General features: G+C 41.9%; 1 protein-coding gene across 2 annotated transcripts in view; it reads right to left on the bottom strand.

The window, feature by feature from the left end:
• The window catches only part of ugp2b (UDP-glucose pyrophosphorylase 2b), a 55,840-nt gene extending 43,677 nt beyond the window's left edge, over positions 1-12,163 (bottom strand). The window contains exons 1-2 of one of the 2 annotated variants that reach the window (XM_063056095.1): positions 12,082-12,163; positions 3,788-3,924 (exon numbers count right to left, since the gene is read on the bottom strand). In XM_063056095.1, the coding sequence (XP_062912165.1) occupies positions 3,788-3,892 (105 nt within the window). In that variant the 5' untranslated portion in view covers positions 3,893-3,924; positions 12,082-12,163. Of the gene's footprint in view, positions 1-3,787; positions 3,925-11,363; positions 11,571-12,081 lie in introns of those variants that run through there. The other variant, XM_063056094.1, reaches the window with a different exon arrangement.
• Positions 12,164-12,692: the final 529 nt, after the last annotated feature.

Below are 12,692 nucleotides of genomic sequence, written 5' to 3'. Positions count from 1 at the left end.
CTCATGCTGGGGAGGCAGGAGTTCTACAGCATAATCTACAACTTCAAAGCCACTCACAACTATGGCATCTTCATTGTTACTGGTGACTTCAATCATGCAAACTTAAAGCCAAAGTTCTACCAGCATATCAACTTCAAAACCACAGGAGAGAATATTTGACCTGGTTTATTTCAAACTTTGTGAAGCCTACAAGGCCCCCTCCGCACCCCATCCTCAACTCCAATACTCAGACCACGTATCCATTCTGCTAATCCCTACATATAGACCACTGGTTAAACAAGTCAAACCAGTTCAAGGGAGATCAGGACCTGGCCTGAAGGTGCCACCTCAGTGCTACAGGACAGTTTTGAAATCACGGACTGGAGCATATTAAGGGAGGCAGCTGCATATAATCATCATGTCAACATTGATGAATATGCAGGATCAGTGACTGGCTACATAGGAAAATGCATTAAGGACTTTACTGTGATTAAACACTACATTGCCAGGGCTGATTGTAGAGGTTCATTCACTGCTTAGGGATCAGGACACTGTTTTCAGATCGGATCGGTGGGGGGGTGGGGGGGGGTGGCGTGACAGGACAACTCTAAGCTCAGCAAGAGCCACACTCACCTGTGCCATCAGGAAGCCAAAGCATTCAGTATGCACAGAAAATCCACAGACACCTTTGTGTCACCAGGGACACAAGGCACAAGACATGGTATACAAATCATAACCGATTACAAGGCCATGACAGTGACACCTCCCTCCCTGAAAGGCCAAATGCTCTCTATGCATGATTTGACCAACTGAAGGACGTGACAGTGAGGAAAACCTCCTCTCTTCCTGAGGAAGAAGCCTACTGTCCAGCCAATCAAAGTGAGGAGTACCCTATTCAGGGTAAACCTATGCAAAGCCAGACAACATACCTGGTCAGATGCTGAGGGACTCTGCGGCCCAGCTACACGAGGTCTTAACAGTCATCTTTAACATCTCTCTGAAACTGTCTCTGCAGACTTCAAGGCAGCCACCATCATTCCAGTACTCAATTGGCCTAAATGATTACTGCCCAGTGGCACTGACTTCAACAATCATGAAGTGCTTTGAGAGGTCAGTAATGGATCATGTAAAATTCCACCTTCCAGCTACATTGAACCCCTTGCAGTTCACCTACCACTCAAAATCAGTCCACTGATGACGCTGTGGCCCTTCACTCCATCCTGTCCCACCTAGAATACAATGCCTTGTGTGCCAGGACTTTGGTCCTTGACTTCAGCTCAGCATTTAACATGATTATCCCTCAGAGGTTGGTGGGTAAACTGTCCTCGTTGTTACTCAATGCTCTTCTCCGTAACTGGATTGTGGATCTCAACACAAAGACCTCAGTCAGTCTGAGTTGACAGCAACATCTCCAGCTATTGTCACACTGAGCACTGTTGCTCCAACAGGGTTGTATGCTCAGTCAACTACTGTTCAAACTGCTGACTCTCAGCCACACTGCCAGATTCAACTCAAACCACATTGTCAAGTTCACTGATGATACGACAGTGGATTTGTCTCACCAGCAACAATGAAGAGGCAGCATACAGAAAGGAGGTAGAGAGATCTGTCAAATGGTGCGAGAACAACCACCCAAGTCTCAATGTTGACAAGTCAAAAGAGATGATTGTGGACTTCAGGAAGGTTCAGGTCAACCACTCTCCATTACACATCAATGGCTCTTCCATGGAGAGAGTGAAGAGCACAAAGTTCCTTGGTGTACACATAATGGGGGATCTAACCTAGACCCACAACACCCTCCCACTAGTCAAGGCGGCACAGCACTGTTGAAAATTGCTGAGGAGAATGAGGCTCCCTGCCCCCATTTTAACGACTTTCTACAGGAACACCATCAAGCATGCCCTGTCTGGCTGTATCTTTGTGTGGTATGGAAGCGGCAGGGCATCGGATCGCAAGACCCAACAGAGAACAGTAAAAAACACCGAGGGGATCATCAAGGTCTCCCTACTCCCTATTTATGACATTTACTAGGAGCGTTACAGACAAAGGGCTCAAAGCATCTTTGAGGATCTCCAACACCCATCGCACAATCTCTTTGACTCACTACCATCAGGATGGAGGTACAGGAGCATCAGGATTAGTACTGCCAGATGGGTAACAGCTTCTTCCCTCAGGCTGTGAGACTGATGAATACCCTGCCACTACAGAGGTCTCGCCATTAGGACAGTGAGCTGTTTACTGCACTGCTTACCTGTGCTGCATACTACATACATTTTGAAGCACATTTTAAACTTATTTACAATATCACATTTTGGTTTATGTGTTGTGTGAGATATATGTGTGTGAGAATAAAGGGGGCCTTTTCTAGTTGGCTACCAGTGACTAGCGGTGTTCCTCAGAGGTTAGTATTAGGACCATTACTTTTCACATTGTTGTCAATGATTTAGATAATGGAATTGATTGCTTTGTGGCAAACTTTGCAGATTATACAAAGATAGGTGGAGTGGGTAGGTATGCTGAGGAAGCAATGCAATTGCAACAGGACGTAAGACAAATTGAAAGAATGGGCAAAAAAAAGGGGCAGGCGGAATACAATGCCAGGAAATGTATGGTAATGCATTTGGTAAAAGGAACAATAGTGTGGATTATCTAAGTGGGGAAAAGGTTCAAACATCAGAGGTGCAGAGGGACTAGGGAGTCCTCATGCAAGACTCCCAGAAGGTTAATTTACAGGTTGAGTCTGTAGTAAGGAAGGTAAATGCAATGTTGGCATTTATTTCAAGGGGAATAGAATATAAAGCAAGGAGATAATGCTGAGGCTTTATAAGACACTGGTCATGCCGCACTTCGGGTGTTTGGCAGCTTTGGGCCTGTATTCACTAGAATTTAGAAGAATGCTGGGGGGTGGGGGAAAGAGAAGAGGGATCTCATTGAAACCTACCGAATGTTGAAAGGACTAGATAGGGTGGGTGTGGAGAGGATGTTTCCTATGGTGGGGTTATCCAGAACAAGAGAGCACAGCCTCCAAACTGAGGGGCAACATTTTAGAACGGAGGCAAGGAGGAATTTTTTTTAGCCAGAGAGCAGTGAATTTGTGGAATGCTCTGACCAAGGCCGTGCACATATTTAAAGTGGAAGTTGACAGTTTCCTGATTGGTCAGGGCATCAAAGGATATGGTGAGAAGGTAGGTGTGTGGAGTTGAGTACGATCGGGGATCAGCCATGATGGTATGGTGGAACAGACTCAATGGGCTGATGAGCCTAATTCTGCTCCTATGTCTTATGGTCTCCTGGCGCACCCTGGTCAAATGGAATGTTATTTGTTTGTTTAAATGTGCAGTCAAACAAAAATAAACTTGAACTTGATAAGCAAACTAAATGCATTTCTGGAAATGTGATTCAACATTGCATATAATATTTAATATCATATAGATAATAACATTATATATCATTTAGTACCTCCTGTAACAAGGCAACATCTTCTTTTATAAATTCTTCAACTAGCATCACCCAAAGAATTTCATCACCGCCAATTTACAGCTCTAACTTTATGTGTAACCACCCCCATCACTCCCCTCCCCGCTAGTAAAACTGAGCGGTTTAAACAAATTCTTTGGATTTCCCTTTCTAAACCATTCCATGTCATCTCTTCCCCCGCCATTGTTAAATAATTCAATAAAACCACTTTTTTCCAAATCTCAAATCATTTCTTACATCCTCTTCCAACTAGCTTGCAAAAGGTACAAAGTTTTCTATCTGAATACTCTAAACACAGTGTAGCAGCTGAAAAGAAAAACTATATACATACATCATACTCAGTCTTTGAAGCAGTCGCCAATAATTGAGCAAGCTCTTTTGCCATAGCACTTTCTAGTTGCTGGCACTCAAACTTGGCTATCCCACCTTTCGACATGGCTGCAGTAAAGTTTAACGGTACAGGAACACCTAACAAATAAATGACAAGAAATTTACAGTATTTCAGTGAATTGAACTATGTACACAAAGTTACAATTTGTGAAGGTGTATTTAAATCAAATCATTTGGAGGATTTAATCAGTGCTAAAGATTCATCCCAATAACCAAATCTTATAATATTTAATTGCATTAGTTACTCAACGAATCAGTCATAACAACACAGAAACATACCTTTCAGCCCATCAATATGGACCATTAATCACCTATTTCCACTAAATCTCTTCCCATCAAACCTCCCTCCGCTCAGATTCTACCACTTACAAGAGGCCAGTGCAAACTGCTTCCAAACTTGCGAATCCACATTATGTTTGGGGTGAGAGAGAAAACCCACAAGGGATGAATATGCAAACTCCACAAACAGGATTGTAAGCTAGGATTGGACCCAGGTTACTTTAGGGCAGTGGCACTAATAACTGTGCAACTGTGTTGAAGCCCAAGTGACAGTTAAACAGCAATAATCTTCTAGACTTTTTTTTGAATACAAAGCAACAATGTCTTATGAATATATTTTGAGTTTTTAGTTGTCTATACAAGTACAGGCAACCAATGTTACAGCCATATAGGTAACCAAAATCAGACCTTACAATATTAATAAATCACTATTCAAAACTTTGACATACAGAATTTGATGTCTTGGAATTTGTGAGAAAGGTAAATGAAGAGTTCTTCTTTTACCTCGTATTTCCAACATGTACAGATGATGCATCTTCACTTTATGGAAAATCATGATAAGGCTATTAGGGAGAGTTTAAACTAGTATTGCTGGGGGGTGGGAACTGAACTGAAAAAACGGAACAGGGGGCCGTTGGCTCACATATAGAGAAAGCTGGGAGACAGTGCGAGAGGGAGGCTAGGCAGGTGATAGAGAAGGGATGCGCTCAGACTGATGGTTTGAGATGTGTCTACTTTAATGCAAGAGGCATCATGAACAAAGCGGATGAGCTTAGAGCCTGGATCAATACTTGAAGCTATGATATTGTGGCCATAACAGAGACTTGGATGGCTCAGAAACAGTGGTTACTTCAAGTGCCAGGCTTTAGATGTTTCAGAAAGGACGGGAGGGAGTGGTACTGTTGATCAGAGATAGTGTCACGGCTGCAGAAAAGGAGGAAGTCATGGAGGGATTGTCTACTGCGTCTCTGTGGATGGAAGTTAGAAACAGGAATTCTTCCTTTTGTGATAGATGTAATATTGGAGAAGCCTCATTAATCCATATGTTTTGGACTTGTCCGAGTCTTGAAAAATGTTGGAAGGGAGTATTTCAAACTTTTTTGGTGCTTTTTAAAGTAAATTTTAAAACTAATCCTTTGACAGCCTTATCTGGTATTGTTGGAGAAACTGATATTTTGGAGAAACAGGATCTGCATATTTTGGCCTTTATTTCTCTAAAAGCCAGGAGGGAATTGTTGCTTAGGTGGAAGGATGCCACGCCGCCTACTCATACTCATTGGTTACATGATGTTCTGTCTTGCTTAAATTTAGAGGATTTGCTGTTCAATTTCCGAACCTAGACAAGATTTTTTAGCATTGTGGGGAGCTTTTTAAGAATTATTTTCATAATCTTTGATTTGCTATTAAACACAAATGTTGGCAAATAATATGTTCTACTAAATGTTAAGGATCTTTTCCTTTTCCTTTTTTTTCCCCAACCTAACAGCTGTTTTTTCTGGTAGTGGGTTAAGATTTTTTTTGTAATAATATCTTTTCAATATTATGTTTAAATTTAATTTTATATGGATATGGGGTAATTACACCTTATCTGTGATTTCATTATATTATAATCGATATATATTATATATTCTACTGTACTCTGTATTCTTTTATGTAAGAAATTAATAAAAATATTGGAAAGAAAAGCAACAGGAAGGTGTCAATAACTCTACTGGGTGTTTTTTTTTTAAATAGACCACCCAATAGTAACAGGGACATCCAGGAGCAGATGTGGAGACAGATTCTGGAAAGGTGTAATAATAACAGGGTTGTCATGGTGGGAGATTTTAATTTCCCAAATATCCATTGGCATGTCCCTAGAGTGTGGGGTTTAGATAGGGTGGAGTTTGTTAGGCGAGTTCAAGAAGGTTTGTTGACACTATATGTAGATAAGCCTACAAGAGGAGAAGCTGTACTTGATCTGGTATTGAGAAATGAACCTGGTCAGGTGTCGGATCTCTCGGTGGGAGAGCATTTTGTAGATAGTGATCACAACTCTATCTCCTTTACCATTACATTGGCGAGGAGTAGGAATAAACAAGCGAGGAAAGCATTTAATTGGAGTAAGTGGAAATATGGTTCTATCAGGCAGGAACTTCGAAGCATAAATTGGAAACAGGTATTCTCAGGGAAATGTACAGAAGAAATGTGGCACATGTTCAGGGGATATTTGCGTGGAGTTCTGCATAGGTACGTTCCAATGAAACAGGGAAAGGATGGTCAGGTACAGGAACCGTGGGGTACAAAGGCTGTTGTAAATCTAGTCAAGAAGAAAAGAAGGGCTTACGAAAGGTTCAAAAAGCTAGGTAATGATAGAGAGCTAGAAGATTATAAGGATAGCAGGAAGGAATTCAAGAAGGAAATTAGGAGAGCCAGAAGGGGTTGTGAGGAGGCCTTGGCGGACAGGATTAAGGAAAACCCCAATGCATTCTACAAGTATGTTTAGAGCAAGAGGATAAGACGCGAGAGAATAGGACCAATCAAGTGAGAAAATGGAAAAGTGTGTATGGGACTGGAGGAGATAGTGGAGGTACTTAATGAATACTTTGCTAATGAATACAGTATTCACTACGGAAAAGGATCTCAGCGATTGTAGGGATGACTTACAGCGAATTGAAAAGCTTGAACATGCAGATATTAAGAAAGAGGATGAGCAGGAGCTTTTGGAAAGCATCAAGTTGGATAAGCCTCCGGGACCAGATGAGATGTTCCCCAGGCTACTGTGGGAGGCAAGGGAGGAGATTTCTGAGCCTCTGGTGATGATCTTTGCATCATCAATGGGGACGGGCGAGGTTCCAGAGGATTAGAGGGTTGCAGATGTTGTTCCCTTATTCAAGAAAGGGAGTAGAGATAGCCCAGGAAATTATAGACCAGTGAGTCTTACTTCAGTGGTTGGTAAGTTGATGGAGAAGATCCTGAGAGGCAGGATTTATGAACATCTGGAGAGGCATAATATGATTAGGAATAGTCAGCAAGGCTTTGTCAAAGGCAGGTCGTACCTTACGAGCCTGATTGAGTTTTTTGAGGATGTGACTAAACACATTGATGAAGGTAGAGCATTAGATGTAGTGTAAATGGATTTCACCAAGGCATTTGATAAGGTACCCCAATCAAGGCTTATTGTAAGGTGGCATGGGATCCAAGGGGACCTTGCTTTGTGGATCCAGAACTGGCTTGCCCACAGAAGGCAAAGAGTGGTTGTAGGTGGGTCATATTCTGCATAGAGGTCAGTCACCAGTGGTGTGCCTCAGGGACCTGTTCTGGGACCCTTTCTCTTCATGATTTTTATAAATGACCTGGATGAGGAAGTGGAGGGATGGGTCAGTAAATTTGCCGACACAAAGGTTGGGAATGTTGTGGATAGTGTGGAGGGCTGTCAGAGGTTACAGCGGGACATTCAATAGGATGCAAACCTGGGCTGAGGAGGGTCGATCGAGTTCAACCCAGATAAGTGTGAGGTGGTTCATTTTGGTAGGTCAAATATGATGGCAGAATATCTTGGCAGTGTGGAGGATCAGAGGGATCTTGGGGTCCGAGTCCATAGGACACTCAAAGCTGCTGTGCAGGTTGACTCTGTGGTTAAGAAGGCATACAGCGCATTGGCCTTCATCAACCGTGGGATTGAGGTTTAAGAGCCGAGAGGTAATGTTACAGCTTTATAGGACTCTGGTCAGACCCCACTTGGAGTACTGTGCTCAGTTCTGGTCACCTCACTACAGGAAGGACGTGGAAACTATAGAAAGGGTGCAGAGAAGATTTACAAGGATGTTACCTGGATTGGGGAGTATGCCTTGTGAGAATAGTTTGAGTGAACTCAGCTTTTTCTCCTTGGAGCAACGGAGAATGAGAGGTGACCTGATAGAGGTATAAAAGATGATGAGAGGCATCGATCATGTGGATAGTCAGAGGCTTTTCCCCAGGGCTGAATGGCTAACACGAGAGGGCACAGTTTAAAAGTGCTTGGAAGTAGGCACAGAGGAGATGTCAGGGGCAAGTTGTTGTTGTTGTTATTTTTACACAGAGAGTAGTGAGTGCATGCAATGGGCTGCCAGTAATGGCAGTGGAGGCAGATACGATAGGGTCTTTTAAGAGACTCCTGGATAGGTTAATGGAGATTAGAAAAATAAAGGGCTATGGGTAATCCTCGATAATTTCTAAAATAAGTACATGTTCGGCACAGCATTGTGGATCGAAGGGCCTGTATTGTGCTGTAGTTTTTCTGTTTCTGGATCGTTTTTAGGAATGCCACTGTGTCTCCTCAATACCCTCCCCTTGACCTCTAATACAGGGGAAGTGCCTAAGCAAGAAGATAGAATTGATGCTTTTTCAAAGGCCATAATACACGTGGATGAGGCACTAGAGATTGCCCTCAATTCTTGTAAACATGATTAAAACACAAGTGACAAATTTGAAGGAAATGAAAGTGCCTTGTTGCAAGTTCATGAACAGTAGGGAAAGCAGGAAAATGGAGAATATGAAGAATTTAAGGCATGTTAGAATATAATTAGGTAGCAAAAGAAATACAAAATTGTGAAAGAAAATTGTAAAATACTACAAATTGAAATAAAAATGTCAAGTTTGGAAGAGCTAATAAAGAATATTGAAGCCATAGCACCAATTTTTTAAAAATGTCAGGATTATTAAATAACTTGCTTTGTACTTACTGTGGCAAAAGATTAAGTAGCATTATAAAAACCACAGCTAGTATTCTGCTACCTTATAGTTCTGGAGACCGATGTTTAATCTTGTCCTCCAATGCTGTCAGCAAGGAATTTGTGCTTTCTCCCTGTGACTGCATGTGTTTTCTCCGGGTGCTCAGTTACCTCCCAGGCCCAAATTCTTGCCAGTTGGTAGGTTAATTTGCCAATGCAAATTGCCCCTATACTATGTTGATTTGTGGACTCCGGAGAAATTGACAGGAATGTATGTAGATGACTGACAAAAATTAGTGGAAACCAGCGCTTGATGGTCAGCATGGACTTTATAAGAAGGGCCATATTTGTGTTGTATGATTCAATAAATTCTGATTAGAAATGATACGACCACCTCGCAAATGAAATCATAACATTAAATTCATTCCTTGATCCAAGTGGATCACATTCACACATTTTAAAAGGATCTAGGAAACAGATAGGAAAGGCACCATTAGACATATTTAATAATTCATTGCAAAAAGATACAGTACCAGAGAACTAGCAAAGAGTAATGAAATACCTTTATTTAATGATGAAGCTAGAACACATCCAGTGACATAACGACTTATCAGCAAGAAAATTAATGAAAATATTATTAAAAGGAGAAAAAAAATCCAGAAGCAAGACTACATCAAAATAGATGTGTCAAAAGCTTGATCAACCTTGTCAAATTCTCTTGAGGTAATAAGTGTAGCATGAGTTAGTTAATTCTTCTAAACTTCTGCAAGTGATAGAATAACAAATGAGGCAAGAATGTATAGCATCAAGAGACATACATCAGAAAACCCTTCCTTCTGCTTTCAAGTGGGGGGGGGGCTGAGTCCACAACGATCAGCATTGAAATGACTTGTCCAATTTATATTTAAGATTTGTAAGTTTAAAAAAATGCTAAATTAGTAAACACCTAATTGGCTGTGGATGTTGGTAATAAAAGTACCGATGCAAGTTCAAAATTATTAATAAACTTAATTCTGCAATATTATTCAAACTCAAAAGACATTTAAATTTTGGTTAGGAAAATGAGGGAACATTAGAAAATAATCACTTAAATATAGCACCACAGAATAATAAGGCCAAGTCCAGAAATTTATTTATAGGAAGGATATATATGAATATGGAAAACAGTAAAATAGAATATAATAAGTGCTCACCAGACCTCACTTACATCTCAACAGAAAAGGTAGCTGATTTTTATATCAACAATCATTTCCACCATGAAGACACATTCTGCCACACCTCCAAGTCAAAGAACAGTTTATTGTCATAAGCACAAGTACACATATGAAAATTACTTTCAAAGCACAGGCAACTAGCATTATACAAGCAGCATTTAAACAAATACACAAAATTTTAGATAAAATACACTTAAAACAAACAAAGTCCATTTCAGTGTAAAGTGCTGGACACTCTAGTGGTTAGGATTGCGCCAGATGGTTCAAGAAATATTGGCTGAAGGGAAGTGAAACTTCAGGCTTCAGTACGTCCTGTCCGATGGTAAGCGATGTCATGGCCTGGATGGTGAGGATCCAGTTAAAACACCCAAGTTGGCGTAAGGCATCTATTACAATTAAGCGTTTAGGCATAAACAGTTTAAGCATAAACAAATTGTTTGTATTTAAGAGAAAGAACAAAACAGAAGGTCATTGATTTAAAGATGGTTGGTAAAAGAAATCATAGAATGCAAAGGAAAATTTTCAGGTAACGATCTGAGCAAAGCTAGTAGGAGACGGAGGATTAAAATGGCACAAAAGGGATTTGTTCTGATAAAAAGTTAAAAAAGTAATAATAAGAAAAGTGAAGCAAATGGTCTCAGTTATGTCTACATCCCGCCAGTTTCTTGTAATAACATTTTAATTAAGAATCTGAGATTTTTTAAAATACAGGGAATATATTGTGATTCTATAAATATATCCACGCTAGCAACTCCATAGAATAGTTTCGATATTCTCAGTTTCGTACTCAGGTAATCGTGCTCTTTCCAGTAAGCACTCGAAAAGAAACGCCTGGTTATTGGTCGCCGATATTTTATGATATGCTGTTTCTCAAGCACAAGCATTCAGCAAAACAAGTATGCGCTCTTTCGCCAATATGAACGTCCTCCTCTCGGACCTCGTCCATCATTTGCCAAACATTTAGCAATAGACTGACGCGCCAACCACCCCACAGAACAACGCAAACAATTCGCAGCAGATTTGACAAAGTAAAAGACAAATTGCAAGCAGCGGGTTTTCTCTAGGAAGGTTGTCCAGTCAACAGAAGACGTTATAGAAAACTTCACAAAAACTATTTTAAACAGTACACATTTCAGGAAGTCAACAATCAACTAATTTTGGGGAAATAAATAACGAGTCCTGATAATATTACCAAGGGATAAAGGTTACATCACAAAAAAAGGGAAGAGACAATTTACCCCATCGGGACAAGCAATCCAATCAGTCACATTCCCAGATTTTATTTTCCCCCCATAGCTCTAAAAATGTTTCTTTTTTAAGCTTCTCCGCTTACCTCGCGACATTCTGCCAAAGTAAATCTGCAATACTTTACAGTCAATCGCTTACGAATGGATGAACAGTACACCAAGCCGCCGATTGAAAGGCGTTCGGTGTTCATCGACTTTTAAAGACTGAGAAAGAGGTGGGACGGGGACGGGGACAGGGATGGGGACAGGGCTGCACCCTAGCACAAACTATTGCTTCACTTTCGGCTGATCGCGGCTCCCAAAGGTCACGCTTTTCACTGGGCAGTAATGCCGCGCGCCGCCGCTAGGCGCGCTCCATCACTCCACTGGCCGCCTCCGCCTCGCGCGCCCCCGCCAGGCGCGCTCCATCACTCCACTGGCCGCCGCGCGCCGTCGCCAGGCACGAGCCACCCGTCCCGTCCTCGCCGCTACATTACCCAGCATTCCATAATCCGACCGCTCCACCGACTCGCGCTTCCCCGTGTTTACGTCACGCGCGCGGCCAAACACGACCACCAACTCCCGCCGGTCATTTAGAAAATTGTCGGTGTCCACTAACTAATCGCCGAGTTACGAAATTATCATTTCAACGTCGCTAATGAAGCACAGAGCCCCAATTTCTACAGTGCCGGGCTCAAACCCTACACCAGAGCACCAGCCCTCCCTTTTCCTTTGCGCCCCTTATTTTCCTCCACGCTCTCTCTTCCAATGGCCCGAGAATCAGCGATAAAACTGCACCATAGTGGAACAAGCAAACAAACCCACCTTCAACAGCAAGCGAGCTGCAGGCACTGAAGGCGGTGGTCAAGGGAAAGACGCCTATTGGGTTTATGGCTATGATTGGCAGAGAAAGTAGCCTATCAGCGGTGGTGGCTGTTGTGTGACGTTACGTGTCCGACCTGAAGGTCGAGGTCTGAGGACAGAGTAGTGGGCTGGATAGAAACCAGCTTTTAGGCCAGTGGAGCCTATCTCTCTCTCTATCTATCTATCTATATCTATATATACATACACACATTTTATATAAATTTATTCGTCTCCATTGATGATGCTGCCTGACCTGTTGAGTTCCTATAGTATTTTGTGTGCATTACAATTCATGCTCTGATATCTGATTCTGATGTATACTCCAGTTGGAACCACTAGTCTGGATCTTTTCAATGATTTCAAGTTCCCTGGCCCCCATCATCTTATTCGGATATCCAGTCCCTAAACAGCCCCCATCCCCCACCAGAAAGGCCTCAAAGCTCTCCGGTTTTTTTTCTGGACACCGGACCCGACCAGTTCCCCTCCTCTGTCTAGAGTGGAACTTGTCCTCACTCTAAATAACTTCTCCTTCGGCTCTTCCCACTTCCTTCAAACAAATGGTGCGGTCAAGG

Source organism: Mobula hypostoma, chromosome 8 (assembly GCF_963921235.1).
Source record: "Mobula hypostoma chromosome 8, sMobHyp1.1, whole genome shotgun sequence".
NCBI classification, from domain to species: Eukaryota; Metazoa; Chordata; class Chondrichthyes; order Myliobatiformes; family Myliobatidae; genus Mobula; species Mobula hypostoma.
This window is presented reverse-complemented; position numbering and strand designations above follow the sequence as displayed.